The sequence below is a fragment of the Myotis nattereri genome (genome assembly GCF_964212035.1).
Source record: "Myotis nattereri genome assembly, chromosome: 18".
Lineage (NCBI taxonomy): Eukaryota > Metazoa > Chordata > Mammalia > Chiroptera > Vespertilionidae > Myotis > Myotis nattereri.
In genome coordinates, this window is record NC_138093.1 from 21,358,501 (window position 1) to 21,369,800 (window position 11,300).

The 11,300-nt window shown below is 45.2% G+C and overlaps 1 protein-coding gene across 1 annotated transcript in view; it reads right to left on the reverse strand.

Moving 5' to 3' along the window:
• SEC16B (SEC16 homolog B, endoplasmic reticulum export factor) overlaps positions 1-10,452 on the reverse strand; it is a gene marked incomplete at its 5' end in the record, with an annotated part of 32,363 nt that extends 21,911 nt beyond the window's left edge. Inside the window, 9 exons of the mRNA XM_081111823.1 lie at positions 1,685-1,915; positions 2,514-2,649; positions 4,032-4,093; positions 4,378-4,529; positions 5,125-5,269; positions 6,952-7,060; positions 7,820-7,940; positions 8,715-8,824; positions 10,154-10,452. Coding sequence (XP_080967949.1) covers positions 1,685-1,915; positions 2,514-2,649; positions 4,032-4,093; positions 4,378-4,529; positions 5,125-5,269; positions 6,952-7,060; positions 7,820-7,940; positions 8,715-8,824; positions 10,154-10,452 — 1,365 coding nt within the window. The remainder of the gene's footprint in view (positions 1-1,684; positions 1,916-2,513; positions 2,650-4,031; positions 4,094-4,377; positions 4,530-5,124; positions 5,270-6,951; positions 7,061-7,819; positions 7,941-8,714; positions 8,825-10,153) is intronic.
• Positions 10,453-11,300: the final 848 nt, after the last annotated feature.

The following is an 11,300-nucleotide window of genomic DNA, read 5'->3' on the forward strand; positions in this document are numbered from 1 at the left end:
ATGCATTGCTGGTAGAGCACACTGGTACAACCTCGAACAAGGCGATTTGTCATTATCTCCCAAAATTACAAACCATCTACCCTTTGACCCAACACCTCCACATCTAGAAATTTGTCACGCCTATACTATCTACACAAGGCAAATGGCAAATGGGTAGTCATTGAAGCATTGTTTGTAACTGCAAAAGACTGGAAAGAATCTAAATGTCAATCTATAAGGGTTTAATTACTTATAATTTGTCTACAGAGACCTGTGCAGCCATAAGGCATAATGAGGAAGATATGTCTACAGTATAAGGAGCAGGGGTCAACAAAATGTAGCTAAATTCAACCCACAAGCTAAGAATCATTTTTGCATTTTTTAAATGAGCGGGGGTGGAAATAAAAGAACAATATTTCATTACACATGAAAATTATATATAAATCAAATGTCTATGTCCATCAAGTTTTACTGGAGCACAGCCACGCCCACTCATTTGCATGCCAACTGTGGCTGCTTTCACAGGAGAGCAGAAGAGGTGGGGCACCAGTTCCCCATTATATCTCTTTTTATCTTTGGATTTTTCTAAATAAAATTGATTCACATTGATTTTAGTCATGTATTCAAATATTTAAGTTAATTTAAGACTTTTGTAAAATGTGAGTTTGACTCCAAAATTAAACAAGGCACAAAAATAGGTAAATATGCGCGGTGATGGATTTGTCACTAATAACTCGATGGGGGGAATCCTTTCACAACGTATACCTATATCAAATCACAGCAATGTACACTTTAAATAGCTTATCATTTTATTTATCAAATATAGCTCAATAACAATGTAAAGAAAGAATGTAAAAATAACGTTGTCTAATTTACATATCAAAAAAATAAGCAAGACAGCACTTCATCTGCTGAAGTAAAGTGTTCAATATTGGCAGGCACACCTCAGATACAGCTGGTGGGGGTACAGCTTGTAAACAAACCTTCCAAAAACTAATTTAGTATGTACGTGAAGAACTTTTAAAAAGTGCATGCCCTTCAACCCAGTAATTTCACTTCTAGAAATTTATCCTAAAAAGACTCACGTGACGTCTGCAAATTGTATAATTTATAATGGGTGACAAAATAGTAGATAGCCCACATAGTTGATAATAGTGGATTGGGTAAATAAAATATGATGCCCTCATATGATGGAATATTGTCCAACCAGTTTTTTTTTTTTACTCATGTAAAAAATTTTTATTTTTTATTGAATTTATTGGAGTGACATTGGTTTCAGGTGTAGATTTCTATAACACATCCTCTGTATATTTTATTGTGTGCTCACCACCCCAAGTCAAGTCTCCTTCCATCACCATTTATCCTCCTTATACTCTCTTCTACCTCCTCCCCCTCTATCCAACCATTTTTTAAATGGTACATTTTAATGCCATGAGAGTATTTACTGTAGAAAAAAAGAAATAATTGTATATATAATTTTATTTTGAATATATATGCATAGAAAAAATGCTAGAAGTAAATATATCAAAACGATAACTGGTGTTACCTTTTAATGGTAGGGTTATGAGTGTTTTTATTTTCTTCTTTGCAACCTTCCTGAACTCCAATGCTATGAAATGAATATTCCTCATCTAATTGGAGGGCTGAGTGGTGGGGACAGACAGTGGTTACTTTTGTAAACCAAGCCTGCCGGGGGCGCACTTGCCTTCTTCCTTCCGTAGTAGAGCAGCTTAGTGAATTTCTCCACGATCTGCGCGGGTGTCTCCACACTCGGGGGAATCTCCCCAGTGAGCAGGTTTGGGGTCCCCGAGCTGGGCACTGGCCAGTTGTCATCGGTCAGGTTGATGAGGTTGGCCACCGGGGGCTGCCTCTTGTACTTCTCCAGCTTCTTGCGGTCTTGCATCAGCAGCTCCGCAATGTCAGACCCCACCATGGACTGCAAGGCAAAGAGGGTCATCCTGAGAGAGAGAGAATCCTCTGCGTCCTCACGGGGGCAGGCCAGGCACGGAAGGGCCTGCCTTCTTCCTGGGGAGGCCAGCACTGGATTGCTGTGTCTCAAACTCAGGTGCCACAAAGGGTATCAGAAATGTGTGAGGGAGGGGGGTAAGAGATCAACCGAAGGACTTGTATGCATGCATAAAAGCATAACCAATGGACATAAGACACTGGGGGGTAGGGGAGGCCAGGGGAATGTCAAGGGCGGGGGGGGGGGAAGGACACATATGTAATACCCTTTGTAATACTTTAAGCAATAAAACAATTTAAAAAATAAAAATAAAAGAAATGTGCGCACTCTCGTAGGAGCGTCATCTGGCTGGTGCAGTAACCCAACACCTTCACCACAACCCAGGCCACTAGAGAAGGGCAAAGTGAAGGTCAGTGCTGGCAAACCAGAACTGACATCTGAGCAATCTGGTTGCTTCTTTACTATTAACTTTTATTATTATGTCATAAGCCAAATCATACTTATCCCAGGAAGGCTTACATTTCAATACAGCCTGCTCCTGCCCACCCATCAGAGAGGTAATACTCACCCCATTCTGTCGACAAAGGAGAACCAACAGTTGCCATAGTAGAGCTGCGTCTCTGCTCCCTGGTGTCTCGGATTGGCGGCTCTGAGCTGCTTTCTGCTGGCAAAAGGTCATGATGTCCACCTTGTGGACGTCTTCCCTATGGAGAGATTTCAGGGAGCGGAGGGTGAGCGGGCAGACTCTTCCCCATGCAGGAGCGTGGGCTCCTCTCATAGTGTGCGGGTGCTGGATGGCCCCAACAAGCCAGGACCAGGGCAGGGATAACAAGTCTATAGCTACAGGACAGTTGTTTCTTTGTGGAACAGGAAGAAACTTCAGAGATTCTCGCATATACTCTCTCCATTTTACAGATGAGGAGACTGAGGCCCTGAGACCTGAAATACCTGACTTGGGTAGCAGGCAAGAGCACTCTTTGGGGTCAGACAACCCTGGACTTAAATCTAGCTTGCCACATCTCAGCTTACAAAACTTTCTTATCTCCTCTGAGCCTCAGCTTTTCCCCAAGATCAGAATAATTTTAAAAATCTACCTCCATACAAAAAAGAAATTAGCAAGCTATGTAGCATATATTAAGTGCTCAATAAACAAGCAGTATTATTTGCTTAAGACTATTCAATAAAATCAACACCCAGTTGGGACCAGGATCCTAGCGTCCAAAATACCCAACTCGGTACTCTACCCACATCTGTATACCTGAGTGTAAGAAATAGACACACTCAGTTTTTCTTAAAAGAACTGTCAAAATACTAGATGGGGATTTTCTTAGAGGGGGAGATCCAGGTTAAGAATACATTTATATAATGGTGTTGCTACTTAAAGGGCTTCCATGTGCATTAATCTCACTTGTGTCTCTCAGCCACTGCCTGGAGTGGGCAGAGCCAGTGTCACATCATTTCTTAACGGGAAAACTATGGCCAGAGAGAGTTAAATGACCTGTCTGCCATGGTATATCTAGTTAGGAGGATGCCTAGGGCCGGGCCCCAGATGTTCTCACATCAGTCAGGACACGCCACAGCAAAAGGCACTGTGAATATTTATCAGAATGGGCATTTAAAAGCAGTTATGGCTCAATCCTGCAGAGGGCAGACTTGCACACCATCCAGGAATTCATGCAGATCAAGTTCCCTCTCCAGAAAAAGCAAGCCTTTTCCCCCACTATGATCCACCTGTCTGTGAGGTCCCAGGCAGTGCTGCACTTCCCCACTAATGTCTATTAGGAACACGGAACGCTAAAACCTCCTCCCATGTCACCTCTGCAAAATGGAACTGATTTCAGATTTTTAAACCTTCACATTAATTGTTCTCCCCCCACCCCACCCCGCCCCAACTATTAAATTGCTTCTCAAAAAGACTCAGGCTACATTAGGCTCTGTCTGGTAGCACAGAAAATTCTACTCCAGTGGGGATAGACATTTTCTTTCAAAGAAGCCAAGAACAAATCCCCCCCAAATCCTATTCTTGGCAGGAAGACTGTGTAGGTCTCAAAAGCAACTTTACTCAGCTGTTCATATGGCAATTTACCTGATCAGGGGTCCTGAGAAAGTTCTCATCTCTTCTTGTTCTTCAGAATCATTAAGAATAACCTGGAACAAAAATTAGATTTGCTCTTCAAGACAGTGTCCATCCAATGCCCCGTATCAGAACCCGAGGCTGTGGTCCCAAAGTGCAGCTCATGCCTCGTGGAGAAAGTGAGTTCTCCAGTGGCTGAAATTGAGCCAATAGCATCTCAGGGAAAACGTAAGTCCAGCATCACTTCTTCCAGAGAAGCTCCCCGCCCAGTTCCCCACAAGAGCCCCCTGTCCAGGAGAGGCCCAGGCTCAGGCAAAGGGAAGCAGGGAGCCTTCTGGGGACAAAGACTCTTATTTACCTCCATGCTGTGCAGTTCAACAAGGGCCGTTTGCCCGTCACTGGGAGAGCTGGGACACACACACACCAGCTGACCTCCTGGCCCAAAACTCGCAGGCACATGGGGGATGTAGAACTTCATGGGTGCCTTGGGATCAGCTGCCGAGTCAGCCGCTGACCAACAGACACAGGTGGACACTGTTAGCATGGCTGCCACTGCTTTTCTTTACTTAGCAGGATGCCACAAACACATTTCTGTCTAAATTCCACCGGGGACCCATATAAGATTCTGGGTGGGCTACAGAAGTAGAAGCAGATTTAAGCCCCTGGGAATATGTCAGAGCATAATGCAAGGATGTTATGGTGGGAACACACAAGGCCCAGACTCTTGGCAATGGAGAGAGGCCAGGACTAGACAAGTCAGCCACATCCAGACAAAGCGACGATGCTCTGTGGCCTGCCCTTGCTTTACCAAACTGACTCCAGTCCTCACTTCCTTCACCTGCTACTTAAAAGCACCAAGGCGTGCCCGGTGGTGGATAGGGGCAGGGTTCCCTTCCAAGAATCCGCTATGATGCAATGTTCAGTAAAGAGAAAAGGTGGGAAACGGAGCCATGTTGGCCTCTCTGCCCAGGAGACCTAGGTAAGCAAATGAGGCGAACAATGCTCTACTCTTACAAACCAGGGTAAGGTGTCTTTCCAAGAAATTTGCCCTCCAGCCCTCTTCCCATCAGACTCAACCAACTCCTTTGATCACTTCAGCACCCACCAGCCTGCACTGGTCTCCAAACTGTTGAAGCCGTGGGGACATAAGGCTCGGAGGCATCTGCCATGTACTGACTGAGCTCATAGCCACTGGAGCTGAGACCAGACTCATGCTGCTGGAGAAGGTTGGACTCGTGGGGCAGTGGTGGCTGGAAGTGAAAAACAAAGAAAACACGTACACAGGAAGAATCAGAAACAGTTTCTGAGAGATGGTCCTCCCAGGTGTTCCAAACTTTCAAATAAATACAGTGAATGTGAATGTGTTGAAAGGACAGGGATGGATGATTCGTTTGACAGGTGTTTGCTAAGGGATGCATAGGTCCCAGTGGAAAGAGTGCAGGCCTTGGGCCCAGGAGGGGCCAGGAGGCCAGGAATCAAATCCCAGCTTTGTCAATACAGAGCTGCTATGACCTAGTGACAAGTGGCTTGGGCTCTCTGAGCTGGGTACCCTCATCTATAACATAGATAATCATAGCTGCTCTGCATAGTTCACGTACTTAATCATGTGTTCATTCTGCAGCTGTTTAATGAGCACCTACTATGCTCTAGGCACCGTGCTTTCCCTGGGGATACAGGCCCACAAAAAATTCATGGAACTTACCTCCTGGGAGGATGCAAATAAAGCACTGGATGCAGAAGTTCTTTGTACGTGGTAAAGTGTGTATGTGTGTGGCTGCTTTCATGACAGCATGTGCCCTGCCCTACTGAGCATTAGGTATACAGAAGAAACTGTTCTCAAAAACCATACAAATCCAATCAGGGAAACAAAATCTATACAAGACTGTCAAAAATTAAAAGCTGGTCACCATAGTGCCTTTGCATCTTTTCTATAAACCTAAAATGTTTCCAAAATAAATGTTTATTTTTAAAAAATTTGAGAGCTCCATTTTATGGCCCAGGTGATATATACAGTAAGATTTTAGAAGACAGAGACGGTCTCCTAAAAAGTCAAGACAACCCAGCTGGCATGGCTCAGTGGTTGAGCGTTGACCTATGAACCAGGAGATCAAGGTTCAATTCCTGGTCAGGGCACATGCCCGGGTTGCAGGCTCCATCCCCAGTGTGGGGCATGCAGGAGGCAGCCGGTCAATGATTTTCTCTCATCTTTGACGTTTCTATCTCTCTCTCACTCTCCCTTCCTCTCTGAAATCAATAAATATATATTTTAAAATAATGCTTTGTGCCGAAACCGGTTTGGCTCAGTGGATAGAGCGTCGGCCTGCGGACTGGGAGGTCCTAGGTTCGATTCCGGTCAAGGGCATGTACCTGGGTTGCGGGCATATCCCCAGTAGGAGATGTGCAGGAGGCAGCTGATCGATGATTCTCTCTCATCGATGTTTCTAACTATCTCTCTCCCTTCCTCTCTGTAACAAATCAATAAAATATATTTTAAAAAAATAAAATAAAATAAAATAATGCTTTGTAAATAAATAAATAAATAAAATTAAACGTCAAGACAGGCTTCAAGCTCTGCTTTTCAGCCCTGAATTAAAAGATTCCAGCAACTTCTCACTTCCTGGGTGAACCAAAGTACTGGCAGCCTCTTCTCTGTTTCCCAGCACCTCAGAGTGACCTGCATGACATTTCCTGATTCAGTCAATTTGACAAAAATGCAAAAAGGCCAGATCAGGGTCCCAGGCCCTTCAGATTAAAACAGGAAAATAGGGAAAAGAGGAGGGATGAGTGGAGGCTCTGCCAAGGAGGGAAGAATTGGACCACTCAGTCTGCTGGCCACTGGAGAGCCCACCCCCAGGGCCCTGCCTGCCACTGCTGACAATGTAGTTGGGAGGCACTGTCACAGGCCACCAGCCCCCATGTCACTTCAAGTTACCTTATGCTTCTGGGCACCAGTTAGCACACTCTCCGGAAGCAGGTCCCCAGGCCACTCCTGTCCAGAGTTGGAAGCAGGGCTGTCTCTATAAGGGTTCCCACTCTGAGATCTGCAGCAAAATGACAGGAGAGGTGAGAGGGGTCCTGGGCAAGCCAGCAAGGCTGAGCTGCTCTCTGCTGGAGGTGGTTCTGTTGTCGAGTGCGGACAGGTGTCAGGTCGGCCTGTGTGCCGCAGGGAGAAGCACTGTCCTTCCATTCACCACCTCAATCTGTTAATACCAAGAAAACGGGGGCTCCAGGGCTCCCCAGTGCAGTTACTAGACGCTGCCCCGAACCCTGCAGAGAAGCGTGGTCCCTGCTGCCTGACATCTGGAATGACTTAAATCAGAGCAGTCGGATTCATGGGTTCCAGGGTAAAGGTGCCAGGCCAAGGGCACCAGGACAGGTACTAGTACAAAAGGCTGTTCCCGTCCCCTGCTTGCCTGATCCCAAAAGATGTCCCATTCTTAGGGCACAGGAGTAGGCAGAAGAGAAGCGTCCCAGCCCCAGGCAGGACCCAATCACGAGACCAACACAGGACAAAGGGCCTGCTTTCTGATGGACCTCAAGAAACAGGACTCAGACTAGCCCAGGTTTGAGAACCACATCTCTGAGTTAAGAATCTCTCCTCCCAGGGTTCCTGTTCACCGCTCGCCCGGGCCATCCTGGGCTACACCTCCGTCCCCGAGAACAAAACCCCCACATCCCCACAACAGAAGCGGACGACAGGCTGCCCGAAATGAGGGCCCAGCACCACACGCTATAAGATTTCCTAACAGAGTTTGAGTCGGGCTGAATCATGTTGACCTGGCCTCTCCTTTCACACTTACTGGAACGGGGTCTCACTGTGTGTTCCAAATGGACTCTTCTGGTTTTCACGATGATGTTCATTGAGGTACTTTTGATCTCGATAGTCTTCATGCCGGACATAAGGACTCGCTTGCCTTGGCACTGCACCCTCAGAAAAAAAATAAATAAAGCAGGTCACTTCCTGTTTGTGAAAGTTCCGAAAACACACTCGCAAGCTGTGAAGCTGAGTTACTGGAGCACAGTAGGTACAAAACACATTCGCCAAAATGAATAAAATTGGTGAGAGCTAATGATGAGATGCCCCTCAGTCCTCCCTGAACCAACTAGCACGGCCCTATACAACCGTACAATGGTGATGATCATGTGTGAGTGTGTGCGTGTGTGTGTGTGTGTGTGTGTGTGTGTGTTCAATGTTGAAACAGATTTCTCTCTGCTAGCAGCCATTAGCATATACCTAAAGCCTTACGATTGTATAGGGTATAAATTCCTAATGGTGCATATCTGCACTCTCAGGGTAAATGGTGGTCAGGCTCATTGCAGCCCAGTCACACACTTGAGGACGTCACTGATACTTGGTCAGAGACCATAATCTTGGCTATAATGAGAAGTAGAAGAAAACATGTGGATGAAATGCAGGCTATCCATAATATTAGTAGCATAAAGATAGTTTCAGTACTGTCATCTACAAGTACCAAGAAAATGACTGCTTTTTGTCCCTTCTCCTCGAGACAGCAAGCAGTAGTGTCTTTGCTGTGACCTCATCTGGCCAAGAAAGAGGTAGGCAGGGGCGGGAGTTCTTTCTACCCCAGTAGAGCAGGTGCCCAAGGTGAGGCTCTGAGCATGGCTCCCTTGGCCTCTGCCCCGCCTACTGACCAGCTGCACCACCCCAAAGACCTCTGGGAGGTTATTCCATACCTCTTTCTTCTGGTTGCTGCTGTGGGTGCCCATGGTAGTAATAACTTCCATACGGATATTCTTCCCTTACAGAAGAGTGATACTTCTGGTATGGATCCTCCATGCCTGGCCTAAAATAGCACAGTGAAGGCCAGTCATTTCCAGGATGAGTGCGGTAAAGAGAGACACCAATGGGAGACTGGACAAACTAAACAACTTCAGAGGACAGAATTGTGACCCTGGTCTAGTACCTGCTTAAAAGGCACAGTTAATTCTAGATCCCATACACAGAAAATCCAGGCCCAGAGCAGGAGTAAGAGCTTTGATTCAGAACAAAGCTGGGATCCTTATAGCAAAGTGTCTCATTCTTCTTCCCCATGATCTCTCTTACTCTTCAAGTACCTACATCCAACCACATAAGATATTGTCTTAGAAAGCACTGCTCTGATAGTATCCTAGAAAACCACTTCCAGAGACGACCAATAGGCCATTGTAATTCCCATGCATATTACAGATGGAAATGAGATGAAAAGGTCAGCTTGGACTACCTTAAATCTGATTGCCTCTGTCCTTAACATACCTTCCTTTGAGGATTCAACAATACACAAAGACTGGGAAAGGAATGTCAGGTTGTTAGTATTTTCATCAATTAATAATTCTTTAGCATTTCATAGGGCAAAATTCTTTAAAATAGTTGTCATAATTTCAATCCTGAATCTGTGGGCAGATAAATACCACCCCACCTCGAAAAGCCAAAGTGGACACAGGTGGCTTCCAATATTCCATAAAACATTGCGTCCAGTGCTCTCAGTTAGAACCCAGAAGTAGGAATTCTAGATTCTCCAACCTAGAATTACCTCACCTCCCCTTCCTTCTGAATGTGGAGCCTGCAACCTTACATCTGCTCTCTCTGAGGTTGATTTTTCTTTTAAGTTCCCATCCATTCATTCAATGCGTTTTATTTTTTCTGGATGCCTACCACATTTTAGATACTGTTCTAGGTGCTAGGGCTCTTGTTGATGCTGGTGGTGTCATATTAACCCTGCATCAGAGTGGTTCAAAGATGATGAGGAAGTTTTTATAGGGATCCCTAGGAGAGGCTGTTCCATCGTCTACATATATTTACAGTATTGCCTTTTTGTAATCCTGGAATAGAGGGTTTCATCTGCTCTCTTTAATGTCACCATTCTCTCATTCCTCCTATCCTCTCCCCGGCCCCCAACACTCAATCAGATCCTGATGGCTTCTTTAAGAAGTCCCACCAGGGGATACAGAAAGGGGAACTATTCTTTTCAGTCAATTTGAGAGAGCAAAGGGTTTAGCCAAATCAATGTAGTAGGGTGGAGGAGGAAAAAGAAAAAAAAAGAGAGGAGAAATAAAAGGAAAAGGAAGAAGGACAAGAACAATCTGTTCATAAGCACTCAGGAGGGTTGGGTCAATTCCAAGCTCTAAATCCATACCGTGAATACAAGTGAGGGTGATAACCCCCTTCGTAATAGTCCACCCCGGCCACAGGCTGATGCCATTCCCCAGGCCTGGGTATGTAATGAGGCTGCTGCTGGTGGTCTGCCTTGGGGTCCTGCTGTGGCTGGGGGCTCCCTCGGATGTCTTGCCATTGATGGAACCTCTCTCCCTTGTGCCAAGAGTGAGGAACCGGCCGATGATATCCATCTCTCCGAAGACCTCGGTCTGGACCCTGGGATGGGGCTGGGGGCCTCCCCCGGGGCTGCAGCGGCTGCTGGGGAATCCAGGGTTCCATCCCTGACCTTCTGAATGTCTCTCTTTTTTTAGTCAGTTGTGTAGTTATTTTATCTTCCTGCAGACAAAACAAAAAGACCCCAAAATTATCATTACTTTAGGTTTATATCCAAACATGATGGTTGATTGAGTTTTATTAAAAACGCACTTATGGTCCTCAAAATCTTCTATCTAAAACAAACCACATGGCTACTGATATAGAAATATCTGGAGGAAAATCTCAAACAGATACATGAAATAAACAACAGATTAGACAACTATATGGTTGTTGCTTTAAAAATTAAAAAGTGTAATTAGTTGGAGCAATAATAGATGTGGGAGGCATGAGAGGCAGAACAGTAATAGATGAAGCGCCAAAACCCTATCAAAGTATTCCAATTAAATAAATGTCCATTTATTCCACCAGCAAATATTTATTCAACATTTACTATGGGGATCCTAAGCTATCATGGAAATAGAGTGGGCTTAGATTTAGACCAGAGGTCAAATCCTAACTCTGCCACTTATTAGCTAGTTAATTAGTTCAAGCCTCAATTTCCTTATCCATAAAATGGGGATCATAATGACTAGCTTGCAGGGTTACTGTCAGAATTAGAGATAACTTATGAAATGCCCAGTTCACTATCTGGTCTATGGTAATTGTTCAATAAATAGTAGTTAGTGTTGGAGATAAAGGTTGGGGTAGTGAGGGTAGCTGAAGGCATTTCCTAAACAAAAAGAAGCTGAAATTGACCTCAAGAGACATCTCTGAATCCTTAAATTCACCTTTAGAACTCAGCCCCAAACAAGGCCATGCGGGCCTCTCCTCCAGGGGACCCACCAAGACAAAGGTTTGGGATTGCTTCCATG